The sequence below is a fragment of the Anastrepha ludens genome, chromosome 6 (genome assembly GCF_028408465.1).
Source record: "Anastrepha ludens isolate Willacy chromosome 6, idAnaLude1.1, whole genome shotgun sequence".
Taxonomy (NCBI): Eukaryota; Metazoa; Arthropoda; class Insecta; order Diptera; family Tephritidae; genus Anastrepha; species Anastrepha ludens.
Window position 1 is genome coordinate 101665973 of NC_071502.1, and position 21667 is coordinate 101687639.

The window sequence follows — 21667 nt, forward strand, 5'->3', positions numbered from 1 at the left end:
TGTATTGCACCGGATACACGTGCAAGGCGCTAGACGCAGTGTCAGCGTTCCCATGACAGTCGGTTCTACGTTGCCGGAACGACCCGGATTTTTATTCTGCCAAGGACTGTCACTCCAGCAGCATTCCCCGTGGATGTATCGGGAATGTTTGTGCTGCTACAACAACAACGCAGTGTCAGCATATTTACTCAGGTGAGCGAGATGACCACTGTGTTAACTTGCATTACTCTCATCAAACTCGTCCAGCCTGGACTCTAGAAAATACTTCTGGCGTCAAATGGGGTTTCAGTCGGGATCTAGACGAACTATACAGGAATTGGTAGATAAGTGATCTGTAAAAATATATTACAAAACACTACTAAAGCTAGTTGAAAAAAAAAGATTTTTGAAACCACTTACATGATTGAAGAACAGACAGACTTTCTTTCAGGGCACGAACCTACAGCAGTTGGAGCTCCCTGAATTTATCTGTGGTTAAGAGGTATCAGTAGCAGCTACTAAAATTTAAGTGAGCAAGTTGTACGTTGTTACAACAATAACAATATTAATAGCCTCAGCAGAAGGAGCTGCATTTACATTCGACAAAGGTACATTTTTCAATATGTACGGGTTTTTGCGATGTCTCAGTCAAATCCACTTTTATAAAAAATTTCGTTCCGAAAGTTTGTATGGGTTTACAAAAAAAAACGACCAAGGAATAGCTTCGTTGCTGCAAGTCTATTCACCTGGTGGAAGACAAATCTGAGTACTTTCGTTAGCATTTCATGCCTGTTGTAGGAAGCGCTTTTATTTTCATTTTCACATGAAGCTGTATACTCACAAGCCACATTGAGTTTTTAAACTATATATGTATGTATGTACAACTAAACAATCCATTTCATGCAAGAAATATCAAAATTTAAGAAAACACGCAATTTATCATGGCATCAACCTGCGACCGAATCTTAGTTTATTTGCGACTTTTGTTTGTTGTAATGACAAAGATATGCACATTTCTTACAAAAACTTCTATAATTCAACTAATTTGCTCAAAATTCAAAATTACATTATTTCCCTTTCATATTTCAACTTTTTAATTAGTTTAGTTTTGGTTTTTGTATAGTTTGTGTACAATCGAAGATGGTCTCCAGGTAAGCCATAGCCAAGCTGGCAGTCCTTAAAGCAATTATAAATTAAGTATAATCGAAGCATAATTTAACAGCGTAAGCGTTTTGTTGTTGTTGTTGCTGTTCTTTTGGTAAATTTTTAATGTGCGAAGTGATTCCCTTTTTGTAGATTACATCCCAAAGAATCCACAGTGTCTCGCAGATATAAATTAGCTAATTTTACCATATATCCGAAATAGATAATCCAAACCCGAATGTTTGCTTAATACTATGCCAGTAATATCGGTGCCAGTTGGCGCGCATAGCATCAAATTCAGATGCAGGAATGCCTGTTTGCAGCAGTTTCATTTGCGTGTTGTTTTTCTGCAAAATAGAAATAAACAAAAGTTGCAGAAATTATAAATCCGAAAATATATATACGAATTTGAGAAAGTGTAATACTATAGAAGGGGTCTTTACCGTCTCCTCCAATTCTATCACAACTTCGGAATAGTGTCCTGAAGGCCAGTTTTTAAGTCGCCAAGATTGTTTTATTCTTTTTTCCGGCACCAGCTCTTCAAATTTACCATGCACATTACCGCCATACAAAACAAATCTGAAATGCGAAATATTTTCGTTAGGGCCATAGCTTTTTTGATATTAGCTCAAATACAATACTTACTCGCCACCACGCGAGGAGTCTACTTTAGCCGGTGCGCGTGTAAAAGCAGTTACCATTTCCGCTTTTGTTAGCGCATTGTATAAATCGTTTGCATTACAATTGAACTCTTCAGTCATTTTTAGCGTCCTTACGTCCAATTTACAACCAATGCTACCAGCAACCGTATCATTGGCTTTCGCTGGATTCGCAGCGTTTTTTAATTTAGTTTCTGTTGCGATGCTAGATCCAGGTTGTTTAGCCTTTGGTGTGATAACACTGTTTTCTTCACCTTTCTTCGGAAGTATTAAATTTTTCGAGTACTCCTCTTTCAACTCTTTAATATAGCACTCTAATTGCTTTCGTACGACGTCACGCCCAATATTGTACATGAATTGTTTCAAGTTTTCCGACTCATCGTTAGACTCATCAATGGTAATGGTAATCTCAATGTCATCGATGTCCATCTCCTCGGACAAATTCGGTATAGTAATTTTTCCCTTGTGTTCTAATTTACTATTTTTCAATAATATCCCCGTCCACTTAAGCACCAACTTCCATTCGTAGAAAAATATAAGTTTCCCTTTGCGGTTGTTAACCGTAGCCTCACCGCTACAATCATCAACCGTATCAACAACGCATTTGACCTCATCTTTCTCTGCAACATTCAACATTTCGTTTAAAGCACAATTTTTTAATGAAAGTGCATTTAAAATGGACTTACCAATTTTGAGACCATTCAATAATTGTGTCAAACGTTCCTTGGACCATGGCGTTGCATTTTTTTCAGTCCAATGCCAATTGTTGACATTTGTTGCATCAGGGCGTTCCTCAACAATCCAACGTGGATCACCTTCACCCCACTTTGCCATTTTATATCAAATCTTGTAAATTCTTTAACGCTAATAGTTTATTGAATTTTTACAGTTTTTACAGTACGTTGTACAGAACTTGCAGGCTGAATTAGTGAATTTCTATATGAAATCACGTTTCCTATGGCAGTTGACAAGAAAAATGAAAATCGAGAATATTCGCGCATAAACTGGCAGCTGTTCGGGGATGCCGTACTGATTAGATCACATAAAAGTATGCAATACGAATATTCGTATTCGGTTTGGAGACCAATATAGAATGCCAGGCGAATATTGAAAATTGCAAAATTGTGAGTTAATGCAACGTAACTTATATAAATACACAAATCTTTTTGTATTTTTCTTAGTAAATGAGGGCAATACTTTTTATTTCACTTTTTGAATGAGAATCAAACAAAGTGTAATAAGCGACCCGTTTCGTGGAAGTAATTAGAATCATTTTATATTCGACTGATTTTTGGTGTGGTGAATTTGCTAGCCGAGTTTTGTTAGCGAAATTGAGCTGGAACTGCCCCAAAACGAATATATACATTATGAATATGGTAAAATATATATCTTAAGGGCAAGAGATGGCTCGTATGCATATATTTTTTGAAAACCTTCTGACTAACGGAAATATATTGTTCCTACGAAAACGAGCTTATTGGAAAATGTGTAATCGCACTGTTGTGGTATTTTTTTCTTTACAACAACAATAATAAACGTTAGCGAAAATCTTAAAAATATAGTTTTTTTAGTAGTGGTTTCTTGAAATTCGCTTCGTTATATTTTCATATTCAAAAGTCCACTAAGAAATACCCATAAAACTGTACCACGCATACTCTATAGACTAATGGTGCTCACAGTCACCAACATAAACGCATGCCCGGTCGATGAAACTAATGAGAGCCCGATATATGTAAATGAATTCTCACCATCCTTGCGTTCTATAGTTTCGTAGATTTTATCATAGGATTTTGCATAGTTTTCGTAGACTCGTGTTAGCTGATTGCTCTCTCACCACCTCTCAATGGCAACATTGTGTAGATACAACCAAACACAAACCGATGTATTGTGTAAATATGTAACTAAAAGAACGCAGTAGTTTTCTACGGGATAAGTTTTGCTCAATTTTGTGTACCCTACGGGCTGCGGAAAAGGACTACGATACGGTGGTGAGTGTGAGCACCATAAGTCCAGTTAAACTAAGTTTCAAAGTTCAATTTTGTAGAGTTCAATTCAGTTTAAAAATGTACGACTGACTCTAAGAAATTTTTAAATGACAAATTTTAGTGAAACGAATTTGAGAATCGTAATGTACATAGGTATTGTCGAACAGCAAATTTAATGACTAATTGTGATTTGGGCCGCATATCGTCAGCAAAATATTCGGTTTAGAAATATAAATTAGACAATCGGAAGTTATTAAAAAGTTGGTGTAATTGAATAATGGAGTATTCACACACATTTATTCTTTTTAATTGTTTACTACCAATTTTTAAATTTCTTGTAATTGGTCAAAATCTATATATTATATTTTTTAATCAAATTCAACAATAATAAAAGCGGAGGAGATCGAAAAATTGTAATAGTTTTTTGTTTTTTTGCGAAAAATAGCAATCTTTTAAATTTTAACTTTTCCTTGAGGAACACCTGAAATCATTTGCCACTCAGTTATCTAAGAGAATGAAATTATATTATTATTAACATTAATAAACTTTAAAATTAGAACAATTTCGGTACGTTTTTTGGAAATAAGTATATAAATTTGACACAAAAAATAAAAAAAATTTTTTTCTTTTGTAAAAATATTTAAAGCAGCCGAAGATATTTTACTGTGGAACCATATTGAATAAATGTGAAAATTTTTACATTAAATAAATGTGAAACCTATTCAACTTTCTTTTTAACATTTGAACTTCTTATTATTACTCTCCGAGCCACTTTATAACAGACGATCTTTCAGACAGTGTGACTCGCTGTCGTGTGATTTGTTTAACCTGATGTTAGAAAAATTTGTGGGAGCTGCAGAATTTAATCGCTCAGACATAATTTATTATAAGAGCATATAGGTACTTGCTGGCGTATGCCGATGATATTGACATCATCGGTCTTAACAACCACGCCTTCCGTCCGATAGTTCTGCCTTTTCTAAGCTGGATAAAGAAGCAAAGCGAATGGGTCTGGTGGTGAATAAAGACAAGAAAAAGTACCTCCTGTTATCAAAAAAGTTGTCGGCGCACGTTTGATTTTGCAGTTGTAAAATATGTACGTCGTTTGTTTATGAACTAGTATTAACATCGATAATAAGGTCAGCCTTGAAATCAAGTGTGAGTAATAAGGTCCTCTCAATCTGCTTAGTCCGATCGTATGGTGCAGAATCTTGGACGATGTCAATATCCGGCCCCTTCGGACTCCCTTGGAGTGTTTGAAAGAAAGTTTATGCGGAAGATTTTTGGAACTTTACACGTCATAGACTTAGTGCAGCGAATAATGCCGTCTGAATGCATGTAAACGCTCCCGAAACACTCTGAAAGTATCCGTTACTGGTGGTAGCAGAGGAAGAGGAAGGCCTCCTTTGCGTTGGAAAGATCAGATAGAGCAGGACTTGGCTTCAGTTGGTGTGCCCAACTGGCACCGGTTAACAAGAGAAATGACTTACGCGTTTTGTTAAACTCAGCCAAAATACCATAAGTGGTTATTCCGCCTATGAAGAAAAAGAAGTAATACTAGTATGAGAAGTGTAGAATTATGCCAGCCAGTTTGATGTACGCACATTTGCAATTTTCTTATTTTCATGCTGAATTGGTAACATTTTTTCACAGCAGTTTTGAAGAATTTTTTGTATTAAATGATCCAACAGCAATCCAAATGACTTTTGATAATTTGGGCTTTTCAACTTAGAATTTTGAATTTCACACGAATCGTTTAATTTTAAATTTCAAAAATATATTCATTAAACGGGTTAAAAAGAACGACGCAGATTGAACAAGACAAAAAAAAATTACTGTATACTCGTAACTGCCAGGGCTGCGTATTGAAAACGAATGCCATTGCTACCTGACATATTTTGTCTCATTACACTATGGAATCTCACAGCTCTGAATATCCTCAGAGTGGGTAACAAAACTTCTTCAGATTGTAGTAAGTTTATTGATTGTCGCTGCTCTAACCTTAATTAGAGTAACCAGGAACAAGTTCAATGGATGCTACTGTTACTTTGAGGCAGTACACCAGGAAAATTTAGGCGTTTGATTTAGCTTTGCTGTTCAGGGCGGTCCTTAACTTTATGTTACATTTATAGTTATAATACATTTATATTTTATATAAAAGCCTTATTACAGGGTCGGCACTCGAAGTGTAACCAACTTCAGTCCAGACTATTGTTTACAAGCGCGCGAAAGCATTTTGAAGAGAGTAAACGCGAAAAAAGAAAATAAGTAATGGATTTCAAACGTAATAGTGTAATTGCATTATATTTGGCTGGAAAATCACAAATCTCGAGCATCTTAAAGTAAATAAAGTTTTTGTTTATAGCACCATTACTCGTTACAATGCTACTGGTAGCATCGCGAAACGTCATGGAGCTGGTCATCAAGAGACCGTAACGTAACGTGAAATGGTTGAAAAGGTGAAGAAGCGACTTGAGCGAAATCCCCGACGAAGTGCCAATTAAATGGCGAAAGAACTGAAAATATCTGGCCGCAGCATCCGCCGCATACTGAGAAATGATCTCAAAGTCAAACCTTTCAAGATCCAAAAGGCGCATGATCTCACACCAAAGCAGCAACAAGTCAGACTTGAGAGAGCGAAGGAGGTGCTTCGCTTGGCCGAAAGCGGTCAATTTCCAAATATTGTGTTTTCTGACGAGAAAATTTTTCAAATTGAGCAATTCGTAAACTCCCAAAACGATAGGGTTTATTTGATCGACCGTTCATACGAGAATTTGAGTCATCGATTGCCCACCAGGAGGCAGCTCCCGCCACAGGTAATGGTTTGGGCCGCTGTAACCGCAGATGGGCGCTCTCCATTCGTTTTCATCGAGCCTGGCGTCAAGGTAAATACGAAATATTATTGGGAAAGTATTGTGGAGGTTGCTGGCAGACAAACATTTCGGTGGAAGATCATGGACGTTTCAAAAGGACTCGGCACCGTCTAACAAAGCCCGAGTGAACCAAGAATGGCTAAAAAACAACGTTCCGAACTTCATAACATCTACACAATGGCTCACAAATTCACCAAACGCGAATCCGTAGATTATTCTCTTTGGGCCATTTTGGAGAGCAAAAGATTCACCAGAAGCCATTGTCTGTGAGTGCACCAAAATTCCTGCTAGTCACATTTGGGCAGCTTGCGATTCGTTCGTATCGAGCAGAAATAAATTGATTCTGAATTTCGTATTATTTTCATACATTTTTTACTTTGAATTGAGTAAAAGTAAATTTCCCAATTAAATGTATGGCCCTTTTAATTGGTTACACTTCGAGTGCCGGACCCTGTATATGCATATATTATATTATAACGGAAGGAAGGCGTTCACTGTGAAAACCTCGGATGAGTTTTTCTGTGCCTTAATTATTTATTATATTTTTTAATGTTAAAAGAAAAAAGATATTGAAAGAAGCTTTTTCGAAATACTATGAACATTTCAGTGGCAAAACAACCAACCGAGGATCGAATAAGCACATACATATTTTAGAATACAATTCTTTTGTTTCGTTACAAATTTTGCGCAAATGACACTCGAAAGGGTTGCCAGCAATATTATAACTATTCGCCTACTATCTTTCACTTAGGACCATATGTTTTTTGGCTGTCTAACATACTTTAAGCCAAGTTTGAGTTGGCCATAAACTGGTTTTCAGACGCAGATATGCATTTAACTATCTTCGTTTGCCATTTCGAACAGTTTACGTTAAGCCATTGAACGAAATGAATGTGGCGATCGGTGTGAGGATTACTTGAATGCCGTTTTCGCGCTCGTAGACACAAATATTTATTATACTTTACAGTGCGTAAGTGTGTGTAAATACCATCCTATGAAAAAATTACAAATTAAGTATTGGAATTTTGTGCTTCAACTTTACGCCTGCGCCTTTGATAACTCATAATCACTTTCGCACAGTGAAATTTATGCAGCAGTGAATACCTAAAATGTCTGAGATAGAAAAATTTAATATATGTTATAAGTGAAATTATTCAAATGAAACACATAAGTGGGGCTCAATACATACAAATACATGTGTCTATGTTTGTGTGTGCAGTTCGTAGGCTTAAGCCACCAGTGGGAATCAATAACCTACATACAAATGTATGCATTTACACAGAATTTTATGGGACAATTTTTATACAACATGCCAAAATTTGCATAGAAAATATGAAAAAAGATGAAATATGTAAATATTTCTTTTTTACAGAAAATTTGCTTTGTTTAGTGCTTGGTTACCTTCGAGAAAAGTTTATGGCAAGTACGCATGCATATCTTTTACTTAGTGGCCAAATGGTGGAAAAAATGAAGTAAACAGTTAATGAAGGCCAATGGCATTTGTGGTAACTTATCTTGCGATATTGTTCGTGTCAAACTTCGTTTTACGTAGTTGCAGAGGGAAATCATTTTTTTTTTCATATTCGTTTTTCGCTATGGATATTGCACATATGTATGTGCGTATGTATGCACGTATTTGCTATGCATAACACGGCATTGTAAAGTTAAATAAATCAGCGACAAAAAAAAAAAAGGAAAAATAATAACAAAATCAAATAAAACAAAAGTGTATGTACAAAAACAAATATAAAAAAATACGCCAAACAAGACGCAATTTTACGTGCAGTAATTTTTATCATTTTGAATACTTAGAAAACGATATTCATCTGCTAAATAAAGAAGCATAAAGAAAAAAACAAGAGGACGACAAACGAGAAGTAATCGACTTCAAAGAGAATAAAAATAGTAATAATAATTCGCTGAGGATTAAAAAGGAAAATTAAAAAAAAAAAAAAAAATTATTCAAAGTATGCTTTGGGGGCTTAAAAGAATTTCTAATGCATTTAATATTGGTTCCATAAAAGACAGTTTCAGTATTTATGAAGTTATTTGCAGCTTAAGTAAGGTTTACGAAATAGAAATAGATACGATACAAAAATGACATAGTGACTTAAAAAAAAATGCTGTTTAAATGATCGAAGTTTAATAAATAAATAAATATATAATACATATTATAATTGACGCGTACACTCGTTTTTTTTTTTTTTTTGGTGTGTGGCCGAGCTCCTCCTCCTATTTGTGGTGTGTGTCTTGAGGTTGTTTCACAAATGGAGGGACCTACAGTTTCCCTACGGCAGATATTTTTTTAAATTTTTATGAGGGGCTTTTTCATAGCAGAAACACGCTCGGAGGTTTGCCATTGCCTGCCGAGGGGCGACCGCTATTAGAAAAAAACTTTTTCTTCTTTTTGGTCTTACACCGAGTTTCGAACCTACGCTCTCTCTGGAATACCATAGTTCTTTAATTTTTTGCCACAAAACCTTTTTCCTTCGCGATTCGCTTCTTTAAATCACCCGAAAAGTTTTCAATGGAGTTCAAGTCGGATGACTGGCTTGACCAACCACAACTTCAACATTATTTTGTAAAAACCATTCACGTACTAATATTGAGGAGTGAGGAGAGGGCATTATTTGGCATAAAAAGCAACCGAAGCGGCATATTCTCCTCAGCAAATGGTAGCATGACTTCTTGAAGTATGCTCTTGTAAATAAGTTTGTCCCTTTTCTTGGTTATTTGGTGAATAGATCCTATCCAATACCAAGAGAAGCATCCCCTACCGCGGTGAGAACTCTTGTCCTTTAGGACATCTGACAGTTCGCCCAGTATCATTTTCAAGTTAACTTATTTTTCATCGCTCCAAAGTATGTTATACAATTTTTCACAACCTCTGGTCCACACCATGCCTTCTGTTCTTACGCAAAACTTTTCCTCTTCCTTAAATTTGATTGTTTCAACAGAGGAACTTTTCGAACTATTTTGCCTGGTAGGTTCAAGTTGTATAATTGACGTCAGTTCTCGCTGATACTACTTATACATTGTTGATTTCAGCTGCAATTAAAGTAACTTCTTTTTTTGCCACCACGACATTCTGTAGCATTTTTGGGCTCAAGAGCATTTATAACAACATTTTTTAATCGTACAAGTGACTCAGCGATAAATTTGTAAAAAGCGCTCCTCAACGGTGCAATACTGCACACAAATCATCTTTGAAAGAAATTCATATTAATTATCAAATGAATTATTTAATTCGCTACTTACGTTACATTCACTATTTTTGCACTTGGTTGGCTAAAATGCAAGAGTTATCCGCAAAGTACCTATTTTAGTGGCCACTCAAAATTACACTTTCTGAAAATAACCAAATCTGTTCAACCAACGGCTCTTTTAAATTCACAACAAAGCAGTAAAGATAGCGTACCTATTTTAATGACGATATGTGTATATATATATATATATATAATTGGCGCGTACACCCTTTTTGGGTGTTTGGCCTCCTATTTGTGGTGTGCGCGTCTTGATATTGTTCCACAAGTGGAGGGACCTACAGTAGTAAGCCGACTGCGAACGGCAAATATTTTTATGAGGAGCTTTTTCATGGCAGAAATACACTCGAAGGTTTGCCATTGCCGAGGGGCGACCGCTATTAGAAAAATGTTTTTCTTAATTTTGGTGTTTCACCGAGATTCGAACCGACGTTCTCTCTGTGAATTGCGAATGGTAGTCGCGCACCGACCCATTCGGCTACGGCGATATGTGTACGTACGAATAAATTTATTTCGTAGACCTACAACAATAAAAAGTAATATTAATAAAGAAACGCCATAGCCGGATGGGTGGGTGCGCGACTACCTATAGGAAGACGTTGGTACGAATCTCCGTGAAACATCAACCTGAAGAAACAGTATTTTCTAATAGCGCTCGCCTTTCAGCAGATCATGAAAAAGCTCTTCATAAATAATATCTGCCATTCGCAGTAGGCTTAAAACTGTAGGCCCCCCCTTTTTGTGATAGACGCACACCACAAATAGAAGGAGGACCTCGGTCAAACACCCACAAAAGGTGTACGCGCCAATTATATAATTAAATATAATTTTATAATAAAGAAACAACGAAATGCTGGCGTTCAAGCCATTTGCAATTGATATTTGTTCAACTGTCAACGAAGCTATTTGCTTTTTTAAATCTAGCACATAACGGTAAAAATACCGTCAAATTTGTCCGTGTTTATCCTTGACACATGTCAAAGATGACAAAAAAAAGGCACTGTCTAGGAATTATTCACAACTAACATCTAGGCGTTGCTCTTGAAAGACCCTTCATAACTGGAGAGTGATTTTCAAAATGTGCTCTCTTAACAAAAAAAAAACACATTTTTAAAAATATGTATGTCGATTCTTAAATCAGCGGTAAAATCCATTTTATAGAGGTGAAACGCAGAAGTGGAAAAAGAGAAGCGAAAATCCTACATCAGTCGATTGCATGTTACCAGAACGTCCCGTACTTTTGTATATCCGGCCAAGGACTCTCATTTTAGCTGCATTCCTCAAACATTTATGTAAAATATTTATGTAACAGTAACAACAATCGACAGATAATAATTTTTTTACAAAAAGCACCAAAGCAGTTCCAAGAGAATCTGTAGCTGAAATTCAACTGGACGTTAGGTTATCCACTAAAATATGAGAACTATAAATATAAAGTTAGAATTTTACTGCGAAATGAGAATTTGGAATTCAGTCTTTAGCCTTACCGATGTACAAGATGTAGGAAAAAAAACATTTCTGCATAAGAAACACTTCTGTATAAAACAAAAAAGCAGCAGAAAACCGAGGTTGAATTTCGCGATCGTTGGCAATTAAATTGGACTAAAACGCTATGGAAAATAAGATTATGGTTAGATGATATAATAAAAATGTGGCTTGCGATAATCTCATAGCAAAGCTAACGCTTGCCTACTGCGAGGTGAGAAATACAAGATGGCGCAAAATTAATCACCCTATCGGAAGATTCCTAATTTTTGCAAATTACGTCGTACGTCAATCATATTCGACACGTGTGAACTAAACAGCTGCAGTAAAGTATAAACAGACAATCAATGCAACGCGTAATGATGAAAATAAAAATTGCCATCACTCAAAATCACTTTTTTTTATTAAAGAACAAAATTGGATGATTATTTTTTTTTTATTATTCTAAGCGCACAACCGACATAGTCCAGCACGTAGGTGGCAATGTGCTACAGTAGAGTGCTAATATTGCTTTACCATTCTTATTCTATCACTGAAGCGATGACGGCATCTTAAGAGCAGCAATGATTGCTTTTGTTGGACGACCAAACGCCACTTGCGTACATCAAGGCTTATAAAACTGAATGTTATGTCACGTTGGCACAATAATCCGTCTCTTTGCATAAAATAGGCCATGAAGTATTCCGAAATAATGATCAACTACTCGCCAAATTGAAAAATAAGTGGGTAGATATCTCAGGCAGCGATATTGAAATTCCCCTATAGCCTCATCATATTTTTAGAGTTATTCTCCATCAGTCTAGAACTCCAGATTTACTAGTTCTATCGGGTGTTTTTTAGCTGCATGAGAACAATCGATATAGATAATTGTGGTTTGATAGCTGAGAATGGCACACTGTATTGACATTTCTGTTCACTAAGGCTTGGCAAGTCATCACGAATAGTTTAACGCCAGAACCGCCAGAATGACGCTTCCAAATTGTGGAAATTTACTTTGAAAAAATAAATCTATTCGGGAAGTTCATAGAGCGCTTCGTTCATTTTACGTGCTGTTTATCGACTGGCGGCATCATTGGCCCTTATTTCTTTTGAAATGAGGAAGCAGATGACGTTACGATGAATGGCAAACACTATCGAACGATGATGACTGAATTTTTGTTTCCAAAAATTAATCCCCTAACATCGACGACATTTTGTTCCAACAAGACGGCGCAACTTCCCATACAGCGAATTGAACAATCGGTTTGTTGCAATATTCGATCCACCATTAACACCATATGGCCAAATTTATTGGAAGAACTAGTGATATATGGTTCACTAGACAGGGCTAGTTTACTAGGGCGGCAGCCCTTGGTCGTGAAAAAATCGAGTAATTCCGGTAAAGTAGAACCGGCTGCAATGGAAATGTGGAAGAAGTAGTCAAAAATTGGGCTGATCGAATGGACCATGGAAATCGTAGCGGCAGCGGACATGTGCCGGATATCATATTCAAAAAATAAATGTATTGAAATTACCTGCCAGATCATAATAAAAAAAATTCACTCCAACAAAAATTTTGTTTTGTATTAAAAAACCTCTGAAATTATAATTGATAGGTTTTGGTCTTCAATCAAAAAAACGCAATTAAGTAGAACTCCCATGCGTTGTACAAAAAATGAGAATCTTACAAATAAACGACTATTTGGGTTCAAACCTTTAAAAACATAAAATACTGAAGGAAGGCAATGGATGAGGCCTAAAACAACCTCTGGCGCCCCAGAAAGCATTAGGTGTCGTACAAAACCGAACGACATGGCACTCAATGTGCTAAAATACCTTTTTCTTCTTGGTACGACTCGATGATTATGTGATAATTTTGCAAACTTTATGTTAATCTGAAGCAACGATGACTTTTTTGTCTAATATAACTTATTTTAAATATTTTGCATTATTACAGACTCCGACGTTATTATAATTCTCTGAGGTCCAAAATCAACTATGTTGCCAAATACAATTAGTCAGGTAAACAGATTTCTTGCTCCATAACAAAGGAAGGTTTTAATAATATCTACTCCTCCCAGGATCGCGGCAAGGATTGGACCAGTCTCCACGAGGCGGCCGCTAATGGCAATGAAGAAATGATAAAGACGCTGCTTGCCGGGAATTCGGATACCGCTGCAAAGGAAGCCAAATTAGGAAACACACCATTACATGAAGTGGCGTCGCGCGGTTTCAGTCGCTCGGTGAAATTGCTTTGCACACCCAAAGTGACCACCAAACCGACCTCGAAGAGCAAGCAAAAGAATGAGCCAGCTAAACAAAATCGGGGGACTGCACAAAATCCAATGCTGAGCATACAGAATTTTGCCGGTTTCACTGCCTTACATTTAGCTGCACAAAATGGCCACAACCAGAGCTGTAGGGAATTACTTTTGGCTGGCGCCAATCCAGATGTTGAGAATTATGTAAGCCAACGATTTGCCCAAAGCTAAATAACTTTTATCATATAATATTTTCGTATCTTTCTCTCTAGTATGGCGACACAGCTCTGCACACAGCCTGTCGATATGGGCATGCAGGCGCTGCACGCATACTCATTTCAGCCTTCTGCGATGTGAACAAGAAAAATCTCAATGGGGATACTCCGCTGCATATCACCAGTGCTATGGGTAGGCACAAATTGTCACGCATACTTTTGGAGGCGGAATGCGAAATTAATTCACGTAACTCACAATGTGAGACGCCGCGCGACATAGCGATACGTAAGGGCTTCGGAAAAATATTAGATATTTTAGATAATCCGCATCGCATACGTAATAAGAAAAGTAAACCGCCAGCGGGTGAGGAGGACAAAACGAAAGCTGGGCCATGTACAGCAAAGTCACATTCGAATGAGGTGAGTTGGTCACCTTATGGCTGTCATTATTTCCCCGATATGCGCGCTTTTCCATCACCCAAGCTGGAAACGTTACCCAAAGAGCCACTGAAGCGCGGTGAGCAGTACTATTTGGACCTCGCCGGACACATACGCAAGGGGCCGATCGGCATAGGAAATATCTGTTATTGTGGACCTTTCTTCAAGCATATCGAGGATAAAATCAATTCAAATAAGCGACATTTGCGAAAATACGTGCACAATGCCAAGGAGCATTTAGATGACAAAGTACAGGCGTTGGCAGCGCGCACAAACCATCAAATTGAGAAGCTGACACGCACCATGATCGCTGATCGTGTAGAATGCGAGAATAGACGTATTTACTTGGAGAACTACTTGAAACGTGGCGATCCTTTGCGGCTAACAACTGACGTCATCTCGAAGGGGAAAGAAGCAAGAGAAATGCTCGATACGTTGAAACGTTGTCGAAGTCTAGAGTTTCTCGAAAAGGTCGATATGTTGGAGAGTAAAATGGCGAACTCGCGAAGTTTCGATTTGCTCGACGCCAACGCAAACGAAGCAAGTGGTTTGCTTCACAGAGACGAAGTGAAATGTTGCCCACATTCCACGGATATGCAAAATCAATTAAGCGAAGATTCGAACAATGAGTTCTACGATGTGTCGAAGCGTTTGGGCAGCTTGCTTGCGAAGACTAGCACATTTTTGAAGGTACCTGCGCATAATGAACAAGACTACGAACAGTCGCCGGAAAAGTTAAAAACTCCTGCCCTGGATATAGATACAGGCGATGGAGCGCTTTGCGCGCGAGTGCAAAATATGCATTTGAGCCCGTCGAACAGCGAGGCATCTAATGTCACTCCAGCGCAAATGAGTTCCGAAACTGGCGTCGTCTCGAGCCCCGATTATAATTGCAATTTCCAGCTAACACATGCCGCAGCAAAACGCAAAGCGATTGCTGCAATGCCAGAAGAAGAGACAACAGCCTCGTCAACGGCGTCACCGCTCGATCGGCAACACAGAGATAAACCGATTACCGAACGACAGCTAGAGTATTTGTATGACATACAGAAGCGTGGCAGTGTCATACAGAATGTGATAAGCGCATTACGTAAGAGTCACCAAAGAGCCGATACCTTGGCGGATGTGAAGACGCGCAATGAATCGGAGTACACACAGGAGGATAAGCTGCGCTACAAAGATGAGCTATTTCAAGTGCATCGTTTGGCCGAAAGCGACAGTAAAGAAGAGGCGATGTTGAAAGAGATTGGGCTACCGCTTGAAAACACGATCGGCAGAGAACCACACAACCTCGTCAAGAAGTCGGCATTTGAGTTGAAAAATTATACCGATTATACCGATATTCCAAATTTGCAAACACAACGTGGCCTCTTGACAACGCCAGCGTACATCAAACAAGGCACACCTGTGACGCACTATCAGAATTCCTCGTACACTGAAAGTCATCCGGGCGAAGAATGCTTGGACTCTTTGGAGATCGTGCAACAGCAACCGCAACTTGAAAGTGCGCATGGCTCACCAGTGTATGCGCAACAAATTTTTGAAGGCAAGCCGGCGGTGGCGCGTGGCTCAACGCCCTCACATGCCACCGACTCACCAGATTCACAGAATTACGTATTCCAAACGAACTATTGGCCGGAACGATATGTGCCAAAAGATGCCTACTTTCACGACTTGTCGCAGCGCAAGTGTAGAATGGCACCACCAAGTGCCGTCCAAGCAACAACAACAGTAGATGAGATTTCCGGCTATACGAATGCATTGCCAAAATTCAATGTCGCTAACGCCGTCAAAAGCATAGAAAATCTGAATGGCCAAGTACAAGCGAATACTTACATACGAGATCCCACAGTTAGGAGTAGCATAAATTCGAAATCCCACTTGGTGCCGGTAGCAATTAAGACAAGCCAAAGCCTGGTACCTGGTAGGGTCCATTCAAGTCAAAGCGGATGTGCGGAATGTACCGACGCGGTTTGCAGTGAAAATTGTGCTTACAGCGAACAGGTTGGCACGGTTAGAGGCGCACAGGCTCAACAAATGAATCATGTGGAGGGACAGCGCGTCTCGCATGCTACTGAAGCGGGCACTTTTGGAATGAGTACACAACCAACCGGCTTAAGTGAAACGGGCATCGTTACAAAAGCAGCAGTGCACAATGGCGGGCACTACGGCTACAGTCGAGACGAAACTGGTGCACTCGGCGCCAAGACCAGGTTACCTGCGACGGGTTACTATGCGAGCAATGTGTCTAGCTTGGTTTGACTTTTATTGCAATTAAGGCTTTAGTGTTAATGTAAATAGGAATTAAGTTTTGTAAATGTGTGTGTGTACATATGTAAGCGTGACTTTATAGAAATGTAAATTTAGTTAGTCACAGACTGGACTCGTTAAGCGTAAAATATATTTATAGTATAACTGGAAAAAGTAATTGTGTATTGCGTATAATTTGAAATGCTCAACTTCGGTAAAGAAAAAATATATCAGTGTTACGTTTCTTGGCACTTAAGTAAATATTTATTCCAAATCATGAGCTTCCTACATATTCTGCGCCTGGTTTATTCATCTGAATGCACACATGAATGCACGTGTGTGTGTGGACTAAAATAGAATTAACATTGAATTATCGTCAAATTGGAAAATAAAAGATTGTTTTTCATACGCTCGGCTCGTACGAGGAAAGCGCGACAAAGTGGGAGAAAGCAATAAGTGGTTGACAAAAGATGTTTGTACGTACACATACAAACATATCTAGGTACGTTTTTAAGGAAAATATAAAATACGTCCATGTATGGGGATGTTATGTACTTGGTTTTAATGCCAACTAAAGCGCAATAATGATTTACAATTCAAAGCATAACAATAAGAGATAATCTTTCCAAAGACATACACACCCACACGCACCCTGTAAGAATTTGTGTGAAGATATGCCTACTTATGTAAGTGCGTACCCTGTGAGGAAGTACAAAATAAATGAATGCAGAAACGGTCCTTGAGTATTGCGACTTTTCATTAGATGCCTTTTTCTATATTTTATATCTTGCCAGAGGGAAAAAGCTGTTAAATTGTCAGTAGGATAACATTTTTCGTTCGCTTGCAAACGTATAAAAGTGTCATTACTTAAGCCGGTCGGGAATTACAAAGAAACTACACCGGTGTGGAGCACTGATTTAGAAAAGGTCTACAAAAAGCTAGCTCTGTCTGACTGCGGTTCTTTGACACCTATTTAAGAGGTAAGACTACCCTGAACATCCTGTAATTAGAGAATTACCGATAACTTTTTTTTTTACGAAACTACGACATGTGGATCCATCTAAAGAGGAATGGAATAAGGAATTCTCACTAAACAACTTCGATACTACATTCTATACAGATGGCAGCAAAATGGATTGTGGTGTTGGAGCTGGTAAATATTCTCATAGACTTGGAATTGAAAAATCTGTGCGCCTCCCTAATACCAGCACTGTCTTCTAGGCGGAAATACTGGCAATTGGGGAAGTTTGTAGGCTACTGATCCCAGATTTCTCTTTTAAGAGCAATATCGCTATTCTCTCGGATAGCCAAGCTGCAATCCAGGCAGCTGTTGGATTCGACAACAACAACCTCTAAAGTGGTGGAACAAAGTAGGAATAGCCTTACCACCTTGAGCGAAAACCATAAAGTAACCTTAATCTGGGTCCCGGGACATCGGAGCATTGAAGATAACGAAAAAGCAGATGAACTGGCACCGTTCTTGCAGTACCGGTATTCACACCATTAGGTGCAGTTCAGAATGCAATTTCCCTAAAATACCTTCGAATCGCAGATTGTAGATGGAATTGTGGAACTTTTCCACATTTATTTGTGTTTAGTGCACCAACTTCAAAGCTCTAACAGATACTATAGAATCGAAAAACTTTCAAATGGTGTAGATAGACTGCATGAGACATTTTTCCAAGACACTTATTTATGGTGGCGTGATGGGTACAGCAATTTTAATCTGCAACAAGTAAATGCATTTTGTTTTTTTTAAGTTTGACAAATTATCCACCCAGTGACGTAGCTATAAGAAAATGTTACGCAAATAACACTTAGATTAAGTTAGCCAGGTTGCTTGCTCCCACAGAAGTTATTGTAACGTACACCCATTCTATTGCCTATGGTCTCAATAGCGCAGTAACCCGTCACAATACCTGTGAGGACGCTGGAAGTGAACCTGTTGAATCCAAGCAGACATTTTATCCTTTTAAGTTTCAGTTTCGGCCAGAGCTTTTCGGATACCCTACAGTTAGTAGTCAGAGACCACCATCTATTGGTTTCCGCGTTTAGGCTCAAGTCAATCGCAGTGTATAGTTCGCTCAGAAGAATACTTTTATCCACTACCTCATACTCAGAGCCTTTCTTTACACACTCATCCGCTCTTTCATTTCCCTCCACTCGAGAGTGGCCGAGAGCCCAACAAAGTGTGTTGTTGTTGTGTTGGATAAGCGAGAGCATCTTGAATTTATGCGTGTTGAGGTCAATGCCTTGATCGCTGCTTGACTATCAACGAAAATGGTAAAGCTTGTTGCAGGTAAGTCCATCAGTCTTACTGGTCTTGCTGCTTTGCCTATAGCGTAGACCTCAGCTTGGAACACCTGGAAAAAGACATAACATTACTTCTACAAGAAACAACTAAAGGGTTTTCCACTAAGAAGTGTTATTTTGATATTCAAAGAAGATATTCGGTGTTTGTGTGGCACGTAGCGCCGTCTTGTTGAAAATAAACGTTGTCCAGATCAATACCATCCAATTCCGGCCATAAAAAATCGTTAATCATCTCTCGATAGTGCAATCCATTCACCGTAACTGTTGCTCCAGCTTCAGTTTCAAAAAAGTAAGATCTAATGACTCCGCCGGACCATAAACCGCACCAAACAGTCACACGTTGAGGATAGAGAGGCTTTCAACAGTAACTCTTGAATTTTCTGAGCCCCTGATCCGACAATTTTGCTTGTTGACTCAAGATGATTTTTCGATGGAATTCCGGATCATTTTCATGCATTTCAACGACCCAATCAGTAAACACACGACGTTGTTGATGATCGGACGGCTTGAGTTATTGTGTTAACTGGACTTTTTAAGCCCTAAGACCCAAATCTTTATACAAAATACGGTGTGATGACGTTTGCGGAATGCCTAATTCCAAATTCCAAATTCTGTATTGCGGTCCGACAAGGTGCTTCACGATGACCCAAAAATATTTGAATTTTACGAACCGATTCAGCCAAATTTTCCCAATTTTTATAGTCAATTTTAATAATTTCAATGCATTGTTTAAGCGTTTATCGTTCCATTTTTATTAATGGCGTAGTTTCTACTTATCAAATATCAAAAAATGGCAGCTTCAAAAGTGACACCTACAGAAATAGCGGGCTATTCAAAATAACACCTGTTATTGGCAAACCCTTTATTTAGGACTGGGGATTGGCTAATGTTTTAGCCGAGTGCCAACCGCGTAGCAATACCGGAGCGAAAATAAAACCTGTGGAGACGTCAATAAATTATTTCAATAGTCAGCTAAGAGATTATGTCTGTTTTGTCAACTGTTTTTGTACAAATGAGTTGACTTCAAATTTTTCTTCAGGCTTCCAAACTCTAAGAAAGAAACAGTTTTCCTATTGCAATAGCAGTCATTCCTCGGCAAACGCTATAAATAGAAGAACCAGCTCCTTTCGAACTTGTCAAGATTTCTTGGTTGTATAGGAACTATCTATCTTTAGAAACCTAACCTAACCTAAATTGTCTGAACGAAACTGTTTAAGAGCTGTTAGAAACTCAATATTTATCACTTAGTAGCTTATCAAAAAATTGCATGCATTAAAAACAGTATCTTTCAATAATTTTTCTTACAGGGTGTGTACAAATGCATGTACAACGGAATTATTTTTCCAGTAACAACTAAAGAAAGCTTGTAGAAAGCTGTTTCGGTGCTTGTACAAGTCAATTTAGAATTTTAAAATACTTTTTAAAATTTAATCATAATAATAGTGTTAAAAAAATATATATGAAACACAAAAAAAAAAAGAAACTTAATAAAGATTGTATGCCTTGGTTTCGAAAATATGCATTGCTTTATTTATAAAATATTTTATTTCTTTTCAATTATTCACTTTACTACCATTTTTTGAAAATATTTTAAGAAAATAAAAATTATCACTTTCCACAGTCATCTTTCTGCGTGCAATGAAAATATTGTCAAATTTCAGATAAACCATAAACATTCGTGATTTTCGCTTTTTTATTTTATATATAGTCTCTTTCGTATTATTGCTTTTCTTTATTTGACATTATTATTTTTTTAATTCTTTATATTTTAGATTGTTTCTTGTTATTTCTGTTTTTATTTGAATTCATTCTATTGTATTTTGATTAGAAGTATTTCATTGATTTTATTTTTATTTTAATTTATATTATTTTGTATTAATAGGACTATGAATAAGTTCGTGCGGTTTTTTTCGAAATTTGAAACTTTATTGACGTAAAATGGTTACAAATTTAATATTCAAAATATTGTCCATCGCTTACTACTACTTTTTCCCATCTTTCTGGCAATTCACGGATTCCCTTTGTGAAAAATTCGGTCGGTTTTGCCGCAATCCACGAATCGATCCATTTTTTGACTTCATCGTAATTACGGAAGTGCTGGTCAGCCAGGCCATGTTGCATCGATCGGAAGAGATAGTAATCGGATGGCGCAAGGTCTGGACTATACGGCGGGTGGGGTAGGACATCCCATTTGAGCGTTTCTAAGTATGTTTTGACCACTTGTGCAACATGTGGCCGAGCATTGTCATGTTGCAAAATAACTTTGTCGTGTCTATCGGCGTATTGCGGCCGTTTTTCTCGCAGTGCTCGGCTCAAACGCATCAATTGTCGTCGGTAGACATCCCCCGTAATCGTTTCATTTGGTTTCAGTAGCTCATAATACACAACACCCAGCTGGTCCCACCAGATACACAGCATAACCTTCAGGCCATGAATATTCTGCGCCGACGTCGATGTTGAAGCATGGCCAGGGTATCCATACGTTGCCCGACGTTTTGGATTGTCGTAATGGACCCACTTTTCATCGCCAGTCACAATTCGATGCAAAAAACCCTTTCTTTTGTGCCGTTGAAGCAGTTGTTCGCATGCCATAAAACGGCGTTCAACGTCTCTTGGCTTCAATTCATACGGCACCCAATGGCCTACCTTTCGGATCATTCCCATGGCTTTTAAACGTTTGGAAATGGTTGATTGATCAACTCCCAAAGTTTTTGCAACCTCTTCTTGCGTTTGAGCCGGATCTTGATCGAGCAATTCCTCCAATTCGGTATCCATGAACTTTGGCGGCGCACCCTCGCGTTCTTCGTCTTCCAAGCCAAAATCA

General features: G+C 38.1%; 2 protein-coding genes across 3 annotated transcripts; one reads left to right on the forward strand and one right to left on the reverse strand.

The window, feature by feature from the left end:
* Positions 1–914: 914 nt before the first annotated feature.
* Positions 915–2784, reverse strand: LOC128865829 (activator of 90 kDa heat shock protein ATPase homolog 1). Its single transcript, XM_054106200.1, has 4 exons — positions 2468–2784; positions 1768–2401; positions 1566–1701; positions 915–1469 (listed from the first exon to the last, which is right to left on the reverse strand). The coding sequence occupies exons 1-4, from the start codon at positions 2613–2615 to the stop codon at positions 1326–1328; spliced, it is 1062 nt and encodes a 353-aa protein (XP_053962175.1). The 5' UTR covers positions 2616–2784; the 3' UTR covers positions 915–1325.
* A 4670-nt stretch (positions 2785–7454) lies between these two features.
* On the forward strand, positions 7455–20257 carry LOC128866330 (ankyrin repeat domain-containing protein 11). Of its 2 annotated transcripts, XM_054106961.1 has the most exons (7): positions 7455–7609; positions 13324–13388; positions 13448–13831; positions 13900–17216; positions 17325–17510; positions 17597–17683; positions 17752–20257. In XM_054106961.1, exons 2-4 carry the CDS (start codon positions 13365–13367, stop codon positions 16540–16542), a joined length of 3051 nt encoding a protein of 1016 aa, XP_053962936.1. In that variant the 5' UTR covers positions 7455–7609; positions 13324–13364; the 3' UTR covers positions 16543–17216; positions 17325–17510; positions 17597–17683; positions 17752–20257. The 2 variants fall into 2 exon arrangements, with proteins under 2 accessions (XP_053962936.1, XP_053962938.1); XM_054106963.1 differs by lacking the exons at positions 17325–17510; positions 17597–17683 and having other exon boundaries at positions 13900–17032; positions 20151–20256.
* The last annotated feature ends 1410 nt before the right edge of the window (positions 20258–21667 follow it).

Coding starts and splice junctions, on each gene's coding strand:
- LOC128865829 (XM_054106200.1), bottom strand. CDS start 2,615: ATGGCAAAGTGGGGTGAAGGTGATCCACGTTGGATTGTTGAGGAACGC. Junction 2,402..2,467: donor ATTGAATGGTCTCAAAATTG/GTAAGTCCATTT, acceptor TGAATGTTGCAG/AGAAAGATGAGGTCAAATGC. Junction 1,470..1,565: donor TGATAGAATTGGAGGAGACG/GTAAAGACCCCT, acceptor TCTATTTTGCAG/AAAAACAACACGCAAATGAA.
- LOC128866330 (XM_054106961.1), top strand. CDS start 13,365: ATGTTGCCAAATACAATTAGTCAG. Junction 13,389..13,447: donor TGCCAAATACAATTAGTCAG/GTAAACAGATTT, acceptor TACTCCTCCCAG/GATCGCGGCAAGGATTGGAC. Junction 13,832..13,899: donor ATCCAGATGTTGAGAATTAT/GTAAGCCAACGA, acceptor CTTTCTCTCTAG/TATGGCGACACAGCTCTGCA.